At 38.0% G+C, this 19,753-nt stretch overlaps 2 protein-coding genes across 3 annotated transcripts in view; both read left to right on the plus strand.

Annotated features, from left to right (window-relative positions):
* The window catches only part of LOC112043390 (uncharacterized), a 69,148-nt gene extending 56,288 nt beyond the window's left edge, over positions 1 to 12,860 (plus strand). Inside the window, exons 2-8 of one of the 2 annotated variants that reach the window (XM_024078791.2) lie at positions 160 to 282; positions 2,454 to 2,593; positions 4,396 to 4,714; positions 4,970 to 5,324; positions 10,345 to 10,519; positions 10,937 to 11,162; positions 11,776 to 12,860. In XM_024078791.2, coding sequence (XP_023934559.1) covers positions 160 to 282; positions 2,454 to 2,593; positions 4,396 to 4,714; positions 4,970 to 5,324; positions 10,345 to 10,519; positions 10,937 to 11,162; positions 11,776 to 12,656 — 2,219 coding nt within the window. In that variant the 3' untranslated portion in view covers positions 12,657 to 12,860. Of the gene's footprint in view, positions 1 to 159; positions 283 to 2,453; positions 2,594 to 4,395; positions 5,325 to 10,344; positions 10,520 to 10,936; positions 11,163 to 11,775 lie in introns of both variants that reach the window. The other variant, XM_024078790.2, reaches the window with a different exon arrangement.
* Positions 12,861 to 16,852: 3,992 nt separating this feature from the next.
* LOC112043355 (tol-Pal system protein TolA-like) lies at positions 16,853 to 19,703 on the plus strand. Its single transcript, XM_024078737.2, has 3 exons — positions 16,853 to 17,213; positions 17,842 to 18,045; positions 18,737 to 19,703. The coding sequence occupies exons 1-3, from the start codon at positions 16,965 to 16,967 to the stop codon at positions 19,034 to 19,036; spliced, it is 753 nt and encodes a 250-aa protein (XP_023934505.1). The 5' UTR covers positions 16,853 to 16,964; the 3' UTR covers positions 19,037 to 19,703.
* The last annotated feature ends 50 nt before the right edge of the window (positions 19,704 to 19,753 follow it).

The raw sequence follows: 19,753 nt of genomic DNA on the forward strand, positions 1-19,753 counted from the left end.
ATATAGCCTATAGCACTGGGGGGTAGTGTAGTTTCTCAACCGTGAAAGAATTGTTCAAATCGGTTCAGTAGTTTCGGAGCCTATTCATCACAAACAAAAAAACAATGAAATCTGTGCTCTCTATAACATTGGTATAGATATACATTTTTATCTTTTCAGATATAGTGCAGCCGCTGTGTGTTCTTGAATCAGACTTCGGTTTCAAAATAAACTGCGCCTTCAAAAAGTCTGGACTATTCAGGGTACGGAACCTTGGAGGAGTCAAAGCTCACGCTAGTATAGGTAAGGACACAAATCCACTATCAGAATAGTCTATTCTGCTAATTGTATTTGATTCAACTACTTTTGATTTTATTATTGTTAACAGTACTTAATTGTTGACAGAAGAAGCACATGTTCCACTTGATGTTATGTGATAAACAGTCTATAACAGAACAACACTCAAAAAAGATACATCATAAAACATCATTATCAGCCGCTTTATAATATATAAAACCTCAAAAAATTAATAGATAAAAACCTTAAAATGGTAATAGTATTTTCAAAATCAAAGATTTCCCCTACAATGGGTTTGAATATATTGATTTTTATGATACATTCGGGTAAATAAGGTCAATGTTAACTAATTTATACGTAAAAAGCAAAGATTGACTGGATATTTGCAAAATAAATAAGATTATAAAATTTCAAATCTACTAAAAATATTTTATCGTAATTAGATGAAAATTCATACAGTTTTAATAGCTTCCTTACATTAAATGTGACATTTTTTAATATATGAACTAAAAACATAAACGCAGAAATAACAAAGATATTAGTAATTTTGGTTAAACGCCCAATCTGACGATCATTAATTGCCTACGACGTCATAAGTTCGTACCATTTTGTATGGAGCGTTTTTCAGGGATCCGCGGCAGCGCCGCAAATCTGACCCTTTAAATCCCTGTAGCTCCGAAAGTAATGATCGCAGATACCTTGTTACTTTTACAAAATTGCTTTACTATTAGCGTATTCTTAATTTTTATACAATTTAAAAAACTGTCATCATCCCTATACCACAAACTTTACCTCTTTATAATATGCAGTATAGACTAAAACTTCTCTGTAGCAATATCTCATATTCCAATGGTTTCTAATAGTTTCCAAAGTTGATAAATTATGCAAGGGCCACGACTGGGTCACCTGGACTCTTGACTCTTAGCATTTAACATAATGCATCGTGAGGTTGCTTTCTCTTTTAACTATCCATTTTCTATAGATTTGAAGGCAACATTGTAACATACTTGACTCTTGAGATTGTGTGCTTTTGTTTCGCCATTTTCTAATATTTGAGACTTAAGAGCCATGATAGCCTAGTGGATATGACCTCTGCCTCCGGGGCATGCACCTCCAATTTCTTAGTTAAAGCATTTCAGGAAATTAAATAACACGTGTCTCAAACGGCGAAGGAAAAATATAGTGAGGAAACCTGCATATCTGAGAATGTTCTTAATTCTGTACGCGTCTGAAGTCTGCCAATCCGCATTAGGCCAGCGTGGTGGACTTAGTATTAACCCTCTCTCATCGTGAGAGGAGACTCGTGCTTAACAGTGAGCCGTTTGGGTTGTTAATGATTATGATGAGCTGATTTTGAGACTGCTTCGCTGGTTAGCTTTGGCTTTAACAGTGATGTCATAAGTTTTGAAAGCTTTTTAAGGTCGAAGCTTTCGCAATAAGAACATTAAATGAAACGATTATGGCAACATTAGCAGTTACCAGCTCTACAATACATATATTTTAAAGAGGAAAGATTTGATTGTATGTTTGTTTGTTTGCATTGAATAGTCTCAGTCACTACTGAACCGATTTAAAAATTATTTTCACTGTTGGGAAGCTACACCATCCCCGAATGCTATAGGCTATATTTTATCCCGGTATTCTTACATGAACAGGAACCACGCAGGTGATAGGTACTGCTCGGCATCTGCTCGTCTATTAATAACTAGCTGATGCTTGTGAATTTGTCCGCGTGAAATACAGCGTGTCGTTAATTCCATGTGGCTCAAATCAAATCATTCAAATTTATTTATTCATTTTTGCGTGGAAGAGTAACATTCATTCATACAAACTATCACGTTTAATATGTAAGTCAGATTATAATACTGGTACTTTTTAGGATTTTAATATTTATTTTTGTTACTTTTTTTTTTGTAAATTTTCCGCTCCATACTTTACTATAAAATTATATACATAATAAACTTTTACTTTACTATAAAGAGGAAAGGTTTCATTATTTGTTTACATTGTATATATTCTGAAAACCATTTGAAAAATCTTTTCACCAATGCAAAGCTAAATCAAGGAGTAACAACATAGACTATATTTTATATCCGTATTCCTATGATAATGAGAACTTTGCTGGTGAAACCGCGGGGTTCTGCTAGTTATTAAATATCTTTATATAACATTTCCAGGTTTCAGTCTCGGTGATGAGCTGGGTTTTGAGCAGTCTCTCACCAACCAGGACCCCAGCAGACGGCGGTCCGTCAGCTTTAAGAATGGAGCCCCCAACGTACTAGTCGACACAGCGGGCCGTCCGGCTGGGAAGCAGGAAGTAAGCAATGCTTCATGTCATCATCATGTAGTAGCTCTATGGTGCTTTTTTTTATTCTTTACAAGTTAGCCCTTGACTACAATCTCACCTCATGGTAAGTGATGATGCAATCTACCACACCCGTTTCGGTTTTTACACAGCATCGTACTGGAACGCTAAATCGCTTTGCGTCTTTGCCAGTAGGGTGATAACTAGCCACGGCCGTCGGCCACAGGCCAGCCAGACCTGGACCAATTAAGAAAACCACAATCGGCCCAGCTGGGGATCGAACGCCGGACCTTCGTCTTGTATAGCTACCGCGCATACCACTGCGCCACGGAGGCCGTCAAACCGTTGCTTCAATGCAGGCAAATGTTTCAAAATATCATCATCATCATCATCATCATACCATCCGATGGACGCTTTATGTCGTCAGTCCACCTGGTCGGGGATCAACCAAAACTGCTAAATTATAGGGTAATGAGTAATGTTTCATTTGTTAATTAATACACAGTCATTCCAAGACTGAAAATTTCTTAGAAGATAGAAAGCCTCTATACTTAAATAACCTGACCTAGGGCTCTAATACAAGACCAAAAGCTATTGCTAAATTGTGTCGTTTTAAACCTAGCTTATTTAGAAGTTAGAAGGTTTAAAACGACAGGACAGGACGTTGGACGAGTGCTCCAATTTGTTTTTATGAGCTGAAACAAATATATATTATATACAAATTTTATTATCTTACCTTAAACTGTTTCTCTTTCTCATCTATTTAAAAAAAAAATCGCAAAGATTGTAATTAGATTCAGTCTAAGTCTTCAGATTCAACGACTCAGTTTCGAACCCTTTTATAGTTAGGTCTGATTCCTTTAACCATGGAACGTTTGTGGTAATGGTAGATATAGACCAGTCGGTGTTATAGAGCTTACAATATTGTTTTTACCGTCTTCTAGCACGGTGAAAACATTGTCATACTTTAGTCAAGGACGTACTACGTAATCAGGGTCTGTAGCCATGTAGCAGAATTTCTTTCTACAAACGCTAACGCTTCGAAAACTAATTAAATATATGGGAATGACAGATCGATAACTTGATCACGCGACCTGTCGATAGCAAATGTCATTCCCATACATTTATTAATTTTCGAAGCGTTTATGATCGTAGAAAGAGAATCGACGTCAGACGTTCCACATGGCTACAGGCTCAGACTCGTTTACTAAACAAGATTGAAAGTTGTTTACGGAAATATAATATTACGAATGATTATTAATCTAGGTGAAAATGGAAAATGTGACGCAATTAAGCCTTGCGATGATTACCCGAGAAACATGTCGCGAATAGTCACTGCCTACGCCAATTACTTGACTTGTCTTTAAATCCTCTGAACAAAGGTTTTTATTGTCATTTTCTTATTAATTTGAATTAAAAAAAACAAGTGATATTCTAAATTAATCTTTCACTAACAAGTACGTCTATATCTATCTAAGATATAGACAAACTTACAAACAGATACGACACAGAGGGAGGATTTGATTTTTAGTCAGTTTCGAAACTACTAGTCTGATTTAAAAAAATATTTCACCAATGTAAAGCTACATTATCTGCGAGTAACATCAGCGATAATTTATTTCTATATTCACACTGAAATGAAACTGCAGGAAGTTTGTTATATTTTATTTGTTGGACCAAGTTGTACAATGTTATGAAAGTGAAACGTTTTTTTCCCCTCATGCCTTACCGTAAACACAAAATTATATGACTAAAGTTTTATAATATTTATCTTATAATCTGGTTTTCTAATCTGCGGTTATATTTAATTACAGAAACGCGCAAAGCAGAACAGAATAATGATGAGGCCGATGCCGCCTCCGAGTCGACCCAACCAAGCTGCGATGGACAAACTCTCTACTCTCCACAGAAGAGTTTCCTCCACCACGCAGCCCGTCGCGCCCGGACCCACTGTAGACTCCCCCTTCAAGCAACCCATCATCACAATGGCGAAACCAATGCCGATGGGTGTACCACCTTTCAAACCTTTGCCACCAAAGGAAGACACACTGAAAGTTGTACCTCTAGCGTCTTCGAAGAAGTATTCTCCCCTTCAAATACCACAGTCGAAAGGCCCTGCGATCGCGTACCAAAGTGAGAATTACAATTTATCACCCGATAGCATATCAAAAATGGTATCACACATGACAGCAGTACAGTACCAACCGGCCAATACACAAACAAGAACAACAATGCGTACAACAGTCAACCCATTTCTTCCCATGCCACCATCATCACAAGCTATATCTATCATACCCGCACCAGTTCTTAAGGAAACTCTTCCACATACCCACGTTTCATACAACACTGTTTCTGTTCCTAAAACCGGTCCTCTTTCTAACTTTATAGACCCAGTTCCTCATCAAGTCCACGATCTGGCGAACAACTATCCAGCGTACAATACCAAGAAAGTTGACGACTACAACAGTATAACTGGATACAGCGATGATGTGACGTTGAAGTTCAACAAAGAAGATATAAATGCAAAGATAGCTGAGATAGCGAAAGCTGGTAACATCTCCATGGAAGCGGTGGAAGCGGCTATAGCGTTGAGGCAACAGCAGTTGTTGAGCAAGTACGCGAACATACCCATGCCGGCCACGACCACAACGACCACGACGACGACAGAACAGCCTCTAGAGGTGTACCAGCTTGAGCCTGAACCAGAGATTATAGTAGCGCCTATACCGCAGAAACCAAAAAGGTAAGAAGAAAAAGCATTCATGTTTTCGTTTTTTATTCTATGACAAGTTCCTATGGACTGCTATCTCACCTGATGTTCTGTAACGATGCAGTCTAAGATGGAAACGGGCTTACTTGGAAGAGGTACTAACTAGTGTAAGAAATAGTAGTCTGAGACGGATATGACGTCAGGTGGCGCGACTTGTTTCCGTACAGAGTGTGGAGTTAGAGAGAGGTACCGATCGGTTGGCGGGAACGACTTGCGATATAAGGTGCTCGTCGTGCAGTCAGCTTCAGTAAACTCGTGGCGTTCGAACCGTCCACATTTCTTGTTGTGTAATTCTTTATGGGTTACTTGGGATAGGCGGGGACTATCCCGGGAGAGTGACTTGAGTGGAAAAAGGGAGTATTGGTTAAATGTCAAGGGCGCCCTTAACCCTACACACGACGTTCGCAAGTGCGTGACTCCATTCAAGATCATCCTCTGCCATTCTAGGGTCTTATTTGGTTACAGTTTGATTTTTTAATTAAGTTGTCCTGACAAATATTGTGAATCAGAACCCTTGTTCAACATTGCTTTTCTTATTTTGTTAAATCCACATCTGAGTTTTGCTAAAACTTGATATTCCAAGGTGCTGGTAGTACTGTATGTGATATCATTATTTTATTTAGTTTTATTATTTCGTAATTAAGTTTTGTTACGTAATACATACATATTGCATTTTCATTTGCGTAAATTAAAATTACTTACATAAAAGTTTTTTTTTGATTTTTTTTTTGTTATTTAATTTATGTTCGTACCTTTTTCGACATAATCGCTGAATCAATCTTAAAGAAATGCACAGTTATGTTTTGTAATTGTTCTCGTTATGCTTGTTAGCCAATATAACGTAATTCTTTGGTTAGTTGGTTGATGAGTTGGTTGTTGATGGTTGGTTGGTTATAGCAAGCAAGCTGAGTTTAGGCTTCTTAGGAAGGCTCAAAGTCACTCGGCGATAGAAAGAGCTATGCTTGGAGTTTCACTGTATCGAATCAGAAATGAGGAGATCCGTAAAAGAAACAAAGTCACTGACATAGCTCTTCGAGTCGCGAAGCTAAGTGGCAATGGGCAAGGCAGTTCGAAGAGCCGATGAACGTTGGGGTCCCTAGAACTAGAATTGCGACCTCGTACCGGAAAGTGCAGTGTTGGTCGACCCCCCCATTAGATTTTTTTTTATTCTCTACAAGTTAGCTCTTGACTTCTCACCTGATGGTAAGTGATAATGCTATCTACAATGGAAGCGCGTAGCTTGTTAGGAATAGGATGAAATCAACACTCCTTTCGGACTCTACAAGACATCGTACCGGAACGCTAATTGCTAGGGTGGTAACTAGTCACGGCCAAAGCTTCCCACCAGCCAGACTTGGACCAATGAAGAAAACCTCAATCAGCCCAGCCGGGGATCGATCCCAGGACCTCCGTCTTGTAAATCCACCGCGCACTGGGCCTGGGAGTACAATAACCATCAGATGGGTCACATGCTCGGTCTATCAATACTAATCTATACTAATATTATAAAGCGGAAGAGTTTGTTTGTTTGTTTGTTTGTTTGTTTGTTTGATTGAACGCGCTAATCTCAGGAACTACTGGTCCGATTTGAAAAATACTTTCAGTGATAGATAGCCCATTTATCGAGGAAGGCTATAGGCTATATTTTATTTTCAAAAAAATTAGGGATCCTTCCTAAAACTCCAATAATGTAACCCAAGGTGTACATGGCGTGTGTTCGCGCCTTCCCAAAAGTCTGCTAATGCCCTCAAGCATTGTCATTGCTATTCAAAAGGCCAAGGCAAATACAGCAGCGTCATTCACTCGACCGTGAAATGACCTCACTCTCAACCAACATGCGCACGAGACGGTTGTAGCTTGCCAATTTGTCATCGGACCTAACCTTACTTACAATAAACCTTTTCAACCTTCTCCAAGTTTTTCTTTACCAGCGTGCGCTGCAAAAACTATTGATGTTAGTATAAAATAATGTACAACAACTTTGTAGAACACATCATTTTCTACAATAAATGTCGCGACAGCATATATCTATCTATCTGTCTATACTATAATAAAAGAGTAGAAATCGAGTGTCTGTACTTTGACCAAATTTAACTAAAATCAAGTTAGGGCGATTAGAAATGAGCAATAGAATACAAAAATTTTTTTTTTTATTTTCTTGCCTGTCTGTTTGTCTGTCTATCTGTCTATCTGTCTGTCTGTCTGTCTGTTCTTCTGTCTGTATGTTCGCGCTATTCTCTGGTTCTGCTAAACGGATTTTGATGCGGATTTACGATTAGCACACACACAAATAGATTAAGCAAAGTTCAGGGCAACATATAGGCTTTGTTTCATTAAAATCGGACAGATAGAAAAAAAGTTATCTTGAAAAAACCGGATTGCTCAAATTGATTCGCAGGCGTTATTTGGAGAAACGAGTTTTCCACTAAAACTGTGTAATATCGATATTGAGGCACATATTCTATACTCAACTGACCAATTTGTTTGTTTATTTGGTTGAACGCGCGAAACTAATCTCAGGAACTACTTAAAAGTTCAGGTTCAGACTGAATAATCCTTTTTGTGTTTAAATAGTCACATTGTCTACTTTTTTATCGTATAATGTTATGCAAGATTTATTACTATAAAAAGAGCACGAATTTGGCGCAATAGCTATTAAATACTTATCTATACTCTATACTTATAACAAAACTGTATCAGGTCAAAATACAGAACTTTTTGAATAATTTAAAAAAAAAATATCATTATACAATCGATACTGAATTCAAAAACAATTTTTTCGATTATTTGTCTGTCTGTCTGTCCCTATTTTTTGTTGACCGGGCATCACACTGAAACTACAGAATGAATTCAAATGAAACTTAGCACGGTTGGACAACATAATACGGAGCAGGTTATAGAATACTTTTTATAGCGAAAATAAAATCAGAAGGGGGTGAAATAGGGGTTGAAAGTTTGTACGAAAAGTCCTCCTCTTTTCCTGGTCAATTTACCCAAGCACAAAAAACGCGCTTTAAACTTTATTATAGACCGGCATTCGGCCGGGAGTTTATGATACAGCCTTCGACCGTGACTACGGCTGGGTATTTTACCCAAGTACAAAAAACGGAATGCACGGCCTTTGGCCGCGCGCTGTATTGTAGCCCGGCCCTAGGCCGGGAGTTTGTGATAGAGCCTTCGACCGTGACTACGGCTGGGCATTTTACCCAAGCACAAAAAACGGAACGCGCGGCCTTCGGCCGGAAGTTTATGATACAGCCTTCGACCGTGATTACGGCTGGGTATTTTACCCAAGCAAAAAAACGGAACGCGCGGCCTTCGGCCGCGTACTGTTTTGTAATCCGGCCTTCGGCCGGGAGTTTATGATACAGCCTTTGACCGTGACTACGGCTGGGCATTTTACCCAAGCACAAAAAAAGGATTGCGCGGCCTTCGGCCGGGAGTTTATGATACAGCCTTCGACCGTGACTACGGCTGGGTATTTTATCCAAATAAAAAAAAGCGCGGCCTTTGGCCGGGGGTTTGTAATATGGCCTCTGATCGTGGCTACGGCTGGGCATTTTACCGATGCACAAAAAACGGAACGCGCGGCCTTCGGCCGCGCACTATGTTGTTACCCGGCCTTCGGCCGGGAGTTTGTGATACGGCCTCCGACCGTGACTATGGCTGGGCATTTTACCCAAGCACAAAAAAAGGAACGCGCGGCCTTCGGCAGGGAGTTTATGATACAGCCTTCGACCGTGACTACGGCTGGGTATTTTACCCAAACAAAAAAAAGCGCGGCCCTTGGCCGGGGGTTTGTAATATGGCCTCTGATCGAGGCTACGGCTGGGCATTTTACCGATGCACAAAAACCGGAACGCGCGGTCTTCGGCCTCGCACTGTATTGTGGCCCGGCCTTCGGCCGGGAGTTTGTGATACAGCCTCCGATCGTGACTACGGCTGGGCATTTTACCCAAGCACAAAAAACGGAACACGGGGTAGAATCCGGGGGTTTGTGATAGGGTCTTCGACCGTGGCTACGGCTGGGCATTTTACGCAGACACAATTAATTGCACGCCGGCCGTCGGCCGGGGGTTGGATAGGGCCTCCTACGATGGCTACGACTGGGCATTTTACCCAAGCACAAAAAACGCGCACTTTATTGCACACCGGCCTTCGGCCGGGGGCTGTGATTTTGTATTTTTTATATATAAAACATACGAAAATATAAATAGAAGGGGCGACGGGGTCGAAAATGTACATTGATTTTCACGCGGACGAAGTCGCGGGCGTCTGCTAGTTATTATTATTACTTAAAAAAATCCTTTTGACAATAAGCAAATTCTTCCTACTAAATATTGCTATTACATTTGATGCGGCTCTACTCAGATGGTATGTTAGTTGTTCTATTTTAAAATGACAGTTTTGATTTGGTTGTGTAGTAAAAAATGCAAAAAAAAAATCAAAATTAATTTATTTCAAATAGGCTTAGTTTACAAGCTCTTTCGGAACGTCAGGTAATAATATTAAACTTAAGATAGTGGTGATAATAATTATTCGAAAACTTAAAATTAAAGTTACGAGGGTTCCAAACGCGCCTTGGTCCGAGAAGAGTCCATAACAAACTCAGCCAAGGTTTAAAGTTTTAGACAGCCGTTGAACAGGTACTAGTGTGATTCCGCTATTTTTTTCTCGTCAATGTAATATTCGCCTATTACACGTTTTATTAGACTTTGTACTTTATTTCTATGGGACGCCATTCGACGCCACGTCAAAAACACCCTAACGGCAAAGACGTACCGGCAAGCGATTTAGCGTTCCGGTATGATGTCGTGTAGAAACCGAAAGGAGTCTGCATTTTCATCCTCCTCCTAACAAGTTAGCCTGTTTCCATCTTAGACTGCATCATCACTTAGCATCAGGTGAGATTGTAGTCAAGGGCTAACTTATATAGAATAATAATAAAAAAAAACAAAAGTATATGACTGTTTGACTGTTTGAAATTTTTCAGAAATCCAACATCAGGCAAAGTGATGAACGCTCCTCGAGAGTACTACCCAGTCGGGTACGAAAAAAACTTCGACGACCATTTCCAGTCGAAGGTAGATTTGCCCGACACCAACTTCCACTGCGGCGACCAGAAATACTTCCCTGGACTTTATGGTGATGAGAATCTGGGCTGTATGGTAAGTTATGAATTTAGTTTATTCTAATGGTATAGACTAGCAGACCACCCGTGATTGGTTTCTCCCACATAATTCTTATTCATGTGGGAAAACGGGGATGTAACATAGCCTATAAAACTATAAAAAAACTAGTTTACTGATTTATTTTTGCGACTAAAAGTATTCTTTAACTTTCTTCGTATTATAGTCTCATATCGTGCCAAGTTTCATTTGAATTCATTCAGTAGTTTCAGGGTGATGCCCGGTCAACAAAAAGGACAGATAGACAAAGGACAGACAAAATTTTTTTTTTGGCTTCACTAATTAATCTTATGCCCTCCAACAAAAATTTTCAAAATACCTTAAATATACAGAATTTGACCTGTTACTGTTATGTTTTATCATAAGTACAGATTTATATTGTACGTAATCTTCCAGGTGTTTCACGTATGCGCCCTCACGGACGACGGGCTGGTCATGAAGTCGTTCCTCTGCCCGGAGTCCACACTCTTCGACCAGACCATCCTCAAGTGCAACTGGTGGTTCTACGTAGACTGCAAGAACACCGTCAAACTCTACGACACCAACATCCCTGTGTCCAAGAGCTACCAGCTCATGAAAGCCTTGACATTCTTCTCATCTTACAAGAAGGAAATGGAAGAAGGTAATGTTCTGTATACAAAATATTTACCGTCTGCGATAAAATCAATGTAAACTTTCCAATTAAAGTCACAGTTTAAGTTGCGTTTTTGATGAAAGCTTCCAGGCTTGACTTTTTCCGTCACTTCCAACAATCATTGTCATATTTCAATCAATTTCCACCAAATCTTTACGAATTATAATTACAACGAAGCCTTGCTCATAATAAAATAAAAAAAAAATAATGTAAATTACTTCATCTATGGGTGAAAGCCGCATAAAAATCCGTTTAGTAGTCTTTGAGTTCGGGAACACACAGATTGGTAGACAAACGACGTTGTACAAAGATATTATTTTAATAATATGTGTAGATTAGTTGGTTATGGCTAATACTCATATTCTTCTTTGTAACAATCTTGAGTCAACATGTCAATCACAGTGATAAACTCTTATCTTTGATCTTATCTTGAGCTCTTTCTCACAAGAACATGAATTTCCCATTCCCGTGGAATGTAACCTATGTTACTTGCTGATAATGAAGATTTCTATTTAGTGGTTTAGTTGAGAAAACCTAACTAATGAATACATGGCATTTATAATATTAATAGAATAATTAATCATTTTTTTTATAATTACAGGGCAATCGATGGAACCAGAAAACGTTGAAGGTATAAAAGAAGCTATAACTATACTTGAAAATCAAGACTCTAAGCCTGCTGCCAGCGATGATATGCAGATTGTCACACCACTGCCAGTGATTGATGAAAGACACAGTAACAAAAAAGATTATTCTAACTTAACTTCACCTGTTTATAGAGGAACCAGGGAATATACTAATTCAACCGAAAGACGAAATGTAAGAAGACCTGTGAAACCTCAAGAAGCGGAGGACATTAAACTTGTTACAGTAAATGCTGGATTACACTTTAACATTACCAAAGATAACACTGCAAATAATACCGATACATCTATAAACAATTCCACTGAACGCAAACGTAGAAGAATAGCTTCACGAAATAAGAACTTTAATAGCAGAACTACAACTACGACAACTACTAGTACTACAACTACTACTACACAAAAACCCGAAGAAGTAACAACTTCACTCAAGGAATTGTTGAAACAAGAAATACAACCAATGGAAGTTAGTACAACTACAGCAGACGTGAAGCAAGAAAAACTTACAGATGCAATTGATAATTTAGAACAAATTGACGCGAGTATACTGAAAGAAGCTGAAATTTCTCCTGCAGTGCGTCGGTTCTATAGATCTAGTGCGGAATTGAACAACGCAGACGATAAAGAAATAACAATAGTTAATAATGAAAAAATACAGATTGTAAGGCCAACACCTGTATCGCAACTAGTTGGAGAATATCCAACGCAAATAGCTGCTGTAGCAAAATTAGACGAAGCAGTTTTAGGTAAATATAGTCCGAGATTCAAGAAAGAAGTAATAGCAATTGTGACGCCGAGTAAACATGAAATATTTCTAAATCCCTCTCGAGATCGAACATAGTTCACAAAAAAATAATTAGTCAATAACTTTATCTTTAGTGTCATATTATAGACCTTGTTAACTTATTTATTTCTCGGATACGTAAGCGTTGGCGAATGTACTGTGGATTACGTATTTGCTCAATTTTTACGTTAGTCTAATTGAAGTGATATTATGGTGTATGTTTTTATAGTTGTTTAGAATAAAAATGTTTCCCTAATCAAAGTTTTATTTATAAATACTTTATAACATTTATTCGTATCATTCATTGTGAGTACATTTTGGAACTGAACTAGAGTACAGTACAGGTTTAGCAATAAAAGTCACCAAAGTACCTATTTAACATAATATTATTAACGCATTTATAGATTAAAGTTTTTCTATTTTTCTTCTATATGTTTATTTGTAAATAAGTTCAAAAACAAAATTATCATATTTTCATAACATTTTATTCAGCTACAATTTAAAATTTATACAAAAGACATCAATTTGTCACGGACAAATACGTATTTAATCACCGATATCTATTTGGCGGATTTCGTGCATTTCACGAAGCAACTAAAACATCTTTCACATAGAATAGGACCGCATGAAATCAATGCCACTGCGATAACAGCGGTCACAGCTGACATACAAATCATATTTAACAATAAGAAAATGCGTTGTTTAAGACATTTGAAATGACGACAAGTAAAAATAGATATAAAAGAGGAACAATTTAAAACATTGAAACTAAAACTGGATATATATAAAACAATGAGTTTACAGAGGCAAATTGTGTTACACTAGTTGATAGCACTATAATGTTAATAAGAAAAGATTTACAGGGTATAAATCTTCCCATCGACGTGCAATCAATATGGTATTCCACATTCAGAGCAGACGGGGCTGGATGGGCAGTAACATGGGCGGGCTAGCAAGCCGCGCAAACAAAAAGGTAAACAACACACGATGGCAGACGTAGTAACGACACTCAATAGTGATATACAAATCATAGGAGCCCCAAGCACCCGGGCGACCACGTGTGGAATCTGAAAAATTAAAAAAGAACGTTAAAAAGAACAGAAAGATAAATAAGTTACAACAGTAGAAATAGTCTACTGGACTTGAAAATATACCTTACCTAAACAAAAACTTTGAATACATGCAAATATAATTATTATTATCTATATAATTTTCTTTCTACTTACAGCTGTCTTAAACAAAGCTTGCTAAACATATTATGTAATTCAGCGAAACTCAAGATGACTATTGCGCGGCTTTACTTGCTGGATATATGTTACGAATTGTATTATATGAACTATCGAAAGATTATCCTTATCCTTAGACTGTCTTTCTTTTATAGAATCATGATTTATATTAATGCTATGTTGGTTATCAGTCAGAATATAAAGGTTACTCACGTGGTCGTTTTGCTTTTTTTCCTTTCAATAATGCATTATCAGAGTAAAAAGGACAATCCAGAAAATAGAATTAGTGTAGCACTCATTAATTAAAAGTATTACTCAATAATTTAATTCTAATATTGTTACGAAAATATGACCAAAACATGACAGTTACAGAATAGCAAAAATTGATAAAGACATGTTTCTAAATTTAAAATCATTACTTCTGTCTTGTCTTTTGTCCGTCTTAGATTATGAAGATGATCTACCTCTTTCGAGGCACTTACTGCAGAGGCTTAAGCTTGCAGACATTGTACACCATAGATGAAGAGTCTGGAATAGCTAGACTTACTTCATTTTAGGAAAGGCTGAAACATTTGTCTTGGTCGCTAACTATTGGCCTTATTAGAAGGCGAAGCTAAAGTGGCAATGGGCAGGCCACATAGTTCGAAGAGCCGTTGGACGTCGGGGTCCTAAGTTGCTGGAATGGCGACCCCGCATCGGAAAGCGCAGTGTTGGTCGACATAGGGCATCAAGCGGGTTGCAGGGAGCTGTTGAATGCTGGCGGCTCGAGACCATCGTGTTTGAAAGTCCATGCAAGATGCCTTTGTCCAGCCGTGGTCCATTGGCTGTTGATGATGATGATGATGATGATGATGATGATGATGATGATGATGATGATGATGATGATGATGATGATGACGATGATGATGATGATGATGATAATGATGAAAGTTTGTCTGCCCTTACTCCTACCATAGCTTTTATAGCAATTATGACACTTTGAAAGGATAATAAGGCTCCAAATCCAAATTAAGATTAATCAAACTTCAACCCCTTTTTAACCCTTAGGGATAGAATTTTGGAAAATCTTGCATGATTTTTTCTAGTAGTACCATACTTGTACCGAATCGTAAATCTATGGGTAGTACAGATAAATGTAACTTAAAAACCGAATGACTTTCCGCTAAAACTTTCAACCCCTGTTTCATCTCCTTCTGATTTAATTTTTGCGATAAAAAGTATCCTATAACCTTCTACGAATCCTGGTCTAAAATCGTGTACAGTTTTCATTATAAAAATTCATTAGTTTCATTTGAATTCTTCAGAACTAGCAGGCATCTCACGGATTCATCCGCATCGTTCCCGTTACCATGGTAATACGGAGATAAAATATAGCTTATGATCTCTTTCGACTTTAGACTCTTAAATCTATGCTGATACACATAAATGACGTGGCTTTCTATTGGTAAAATAATTTTCATAATTGGTTCAATAAATCTAGAGATTAACCTAGAAATCTACTTTTTTAATATTTGTATAGATACGATAATAAAACAAATTTAATTGATCAAATATTAATATTAAAAGGTCAAATACTTCAACGAAATAAAACTGTCGACGTGTAGTCAAAAAGTATTGGCAGATCTCGCTTTGCAGCACGCACTTTTACATGTGTGAGGTGGCGATTTTGTTTGAGACTTATTACACATCGCCGCTTTTAGCATATACTCCACAACCATCGGCCCACAGCATATGCATGCGGCTGCGGTGAAGGCTGTGACGAAGGACATGCAAACGCAGAGCATGGCGGCTATTTCCTGATACACTTCATAAACTTCTGCACATCCAATTGTCTGACGCAGACCGGGACACAGGCCAGCAGTGTAGCAGAGGCGATCAAGCAGTACAGTGACAGGCAAATCATGTTTCACGACCACGTGGGCCACGCAGATGCCGCCACTGTTTCAGTTTTATTACACGCAGAACCTGTTTAACAAAGTGATTTTTTTTTTATTCTTCACAAGTTAGCCCTTGACTACAATCTCACCAGATGGTAAGTGATGATGTAGTCTAAGATAGAATCGGGCTAGCTTGTTAGGAGGAGGGTGAATATCACACCCCTTTCGGTTTCTACACGGCATCGTACCGGAACGCTAAATCGCTTGGCGGTACTTTGCCGGTAGGGTGGTAACTAGCCACGGCCGAAGCCTCCCACCAGCCAGACCTGGACTAATTAAGAAAATCTTAATCTGCCCAGCCGGGGATCGAACCCAGGACCTCCGTCTTGTAAATACAATGCACATACCACTGCGCCACGGAGGCCGTCAATTATTTATACGTGTTTAGCAATGATTTTATATAATCCAGGATCGGTGGAGCATTTTTACAATTGACTACTATGAAGTTGATTTTCAGTGAATAGCTTCATTTTGATGAGACGCCATGGTCAATAGATATGATATGAAGTAAATATCTCCAACAATCTCTCCATCGCCGGCTGAATGATTCAAAGCATACGTTTTCAGTGTGTGTACCTACAGCCTCCATAATGTGTTTAATTAATTGCCTAAATTCAGGTACAAAAGATACAATAAATTTCTAATGTTAGTTACTCAGAATACAGAAAAACACTATCGCTAAAAGTGCTATCACTCCTTCTGGTGTTTTTCTGTATTCTGAGGTTAGTTATCAGAAATATGTTAGTTTGTGCAACAACTACAAACATGCAATGCTGAACCCTTTACGACATATTCTTTACCTTATAGTCTTGATTTATTTATTTTACTAATATACACGAATCCACCTCTTCAAGGTTTTTCATAAGTCCATATTTCGGATCCTTTAATTCACTTCATTTATAATTTTGTTATAGTAAAACATCCATGACATAATAGTTACATTGACAGTAACGGTAATTTTCAAACTTAATTTGATTGAGGTTGCTTCAAAGAAGAAATAAAACTTCATCACTTTTTTTCTAATTTAGAATAATGTTATGACAAAGTCAAACGTCGTCGTGATAGAAAACTAGATAGTGATTTGTTAAAAACCAAAATTTTTCAAAATATTTCTTTCCCGTTACCAATTAAAAATAAACGCAAAACCTCTATGTTTTAAGTCCTGCGAGGCAATTGCCACGTAAGGCAACAAAAAGTTACAAATGAAATATTATTTATTGCTGTGGGCGCTATTGGTGTCAGTGCAGGGATTCCCAAAAGAGAGAGCCGTCGAAGAGAAACGATCACCACAAACTCATTTGCAGGACATTGAAGAGAGTTCGCAGACTAAAACAGACGTAGCAAGAGATTGCAAATCGAAGTGCGCGTCGAGTATAGCTCAAAAAGCAGCCGCTGAAGCCAAGGCTGCGCAGGCTGCCCAAAATGCAGCAGGTGCCCAAGCGGCGCATATGGTAAATAATCTCTAAATCTGACAATTATTTGAGAGGTTAGGTCAAATTGAAATATCGTCATTAGGTAAGATGGTGTACAACATATGTATTTTTTTGTTTATTTTATGACAAGTTAGTCCTTGATTGCGATCTCATGATGTTAAGTAACGATGCAGTTCAAAAGGGAAGCAGGATAACTTGGAAGAGGTACTTTATTCTACCCATACGTCTGACGGTCTGACAGTTTTGAAGCGGTATCGTACTGTAGCGCTAATTCATATTGGGATACGTCTTTGCCGGTAGGGTGGTAGCTAGCCACGGCCGATGCCTACCACCTACACAAAAATTTATCATCATCATCATCATATCAGCTGATGAACGTAGACTGCATGACATGAGCCTTTTGTAGGGACTTCCAAACATCACGATCCTGAGCCGCCTACATCCAGCGAATCCCTGCGACTCGCATCACTTTGTCAGTCCACCTGGCGAGGGGTCGACCAACAACAACGAGTGCTGGGTCGCCATTCCAGCACCTTGGGACCCCAACGTCCATTGGCTATGTGCCCCGCCCATTGCCACTTCAGCTTCACAAAATTTACAATTATATTTTAAAAACTAATTTAAAAATGATAACTTTGTGTTCTAGGTAAAAACTCAGCTGGCAGAAAAGGCTTTGCAAGCAGCAAAAGCTGCAGAAGCTGCATTAGCTGGTAAACAAGCGGTTGTAGAACAACTCCAACAGGAAGTAAAGGAAGCCGAGGCTGTAGTCTGTGAGAATACGCAAGCTGTTCACCAACAACAGTGCGCTGTGAATGCTGCTATACAGGCTGCACAACAAGCTTCAGCGCAGGTACTTCATGGATTATTATACTGTAGTAGATATATAGTTTAGATGAGGAACTAAATAGAAAACTAGCTAAACTTTGAATTAGAATATAATACAGCACAGTAGATAGAATTATTTAAAGTAGAAAATTTGTGTATTCGTTTATTTTTTAGGCTTTTATCTTCAACAATTCCTTCCTAGTCAGATTTATTAAGAATTGCAAGTTTTACGAAGAGATAAACAAAAACAAAAACAAGTTTAGATATAATACGTATAATAGTTTAACGCAGGACCATTGAAATTCAGCAATTAACTGTAATCTTTTACTCAATTCGGATGTAATTGTTGAAGAACTAAAACATAATTCCAATAAATCACTTCGTAAATCTTGTTATAGGATCTGTCTGAGAAGAGTTGAAGATATAAAAACGAACTAGAATTCCTACAAAGTCGTAAAATCAAAATGATTTGTATGTCATTAGGCACATTTTTAGCTGCAGCTGTAATGCTATCATGCTCGCGTGTTATCATCAGCTCTTTCTTTGAGCGTGATCCCTGTAAATGTAAAACAAGAAGAATTTGATAAATTCTAAAGTGATTGATTTTGATTCTAAATGCTGTATTATTTGCTTATTTTTAAATAAACTTGAACTTGCATTTATACTTCTGTTTTATTTTCCTAATACTGAATGATCTTTTATAATATTTTCGGCAGCATAAGCTGATGTGTCAAGCTGTGCAACTTTCTGCTCAACTGGAAAAGGCTGCTCATTGTGTATTGGAGAAAGTGAAGATTGGTTTACAAGAGAAATGCCACAATCTGTCAGAGGCCAGATCTAGATTAGCTCATCTACAACATAAGCTGCAATGCGCCTGCGCTGAATGTGCCGCTACGAAGCAAGCCGCTCACTGCGCTTGCGAAGCCGCAAGAGCCGCTTGCGGGAATGCTAGAAGGAGAAAACGTGTGATTAAGAGAAAAGTTCCTGTTAAAAGGCAAATAAAACGAAGACGATGATCGAGGAATCCACAGCGAAAGAACCAAAGAGTTGAATAAATTAAGGATCGTAAAAATGTAACTTAAACAGTTATGGGAATAGTTTAACTTTTATGAACACTTCTATACACAACTACAATCACTATGTGATGTCAATATTATGTAGATATCAATGACGCAATTGATCGTTAATGTTTATAAATATGGATATGAGAGGAATATCTTAGCATTCCATGGATTCACCGTGCGAGTGCTGGGTCCATCGCGTGGTAGAGAGATCAACTCCGAGCAGAGTCCTGAACTTGTGACTACAGGATGTAGTGTTAAGGAATTCCTTGACGATCGAACAACACTCCTCGTTCTCTGCTCGTGTTGGTCTCCCTGCGTAGCCACTACTGAAATTTTGTTTGTATTGTTACAATATCTCTTGAATCTTTTAAATATTACAAAACTGATTACTACTGCAGTAGGAAGTGAGAAATATCGCGACGTCTGGTGTGATTTTAGATATAATGCTGTATACTTGTTTTGTGTTAATTGTTATGTTAAGACATGTCGTCGAAGTTGTTTTATAATAGTTATTATTTTAAGATTCTGATAAATATAGATCTATTCTATTTCTATTAGTTTATTTGTTAATATATTTTCCATAGTTATTATTGTCATGTTAATAGTGTAATTCTTAATAAATGAGTGAATGCACATATAATTATTTTACTTTTAGTAATGTGTTGTTAA

Source organism: Bicyclus anynana, chromosome 22 (genome assembly GCF_947172395.1).
Source record: "Bicyclus anynana chromosome 22, ilBicAnyn1.1, whole genome shotgun sequence".
NCBI lineage: Eukaryota > Metazoa > Arthropoda > Insecta > Lepidoptera > Nymphalidae > Bicyclus > Bicyclus anynana.

Coding starts and splice junctions, on each gene's coding strand:
- LOC112043355 (XM_024078737.2), top strand. CDS start 16,965: ATGAAATATTATTTATTGCTGTGGGCGCTATTGGTGTCAGTGCAGGGA. Junction 17,214..17,841: donor GTGCCCAAGCGGCGCATATG/GTAAATAATCTC, acceptor TTTGTGTTCTAG/GTAAAAACTCAGCTGGCAGA. Junction 18,046..18,736: donor CACAACAAGCTTCAGCGCAG/GTACTTCATGGA, acceptor TATTTTCGGCAG/CATAAGCTGATGTGTCAAGC.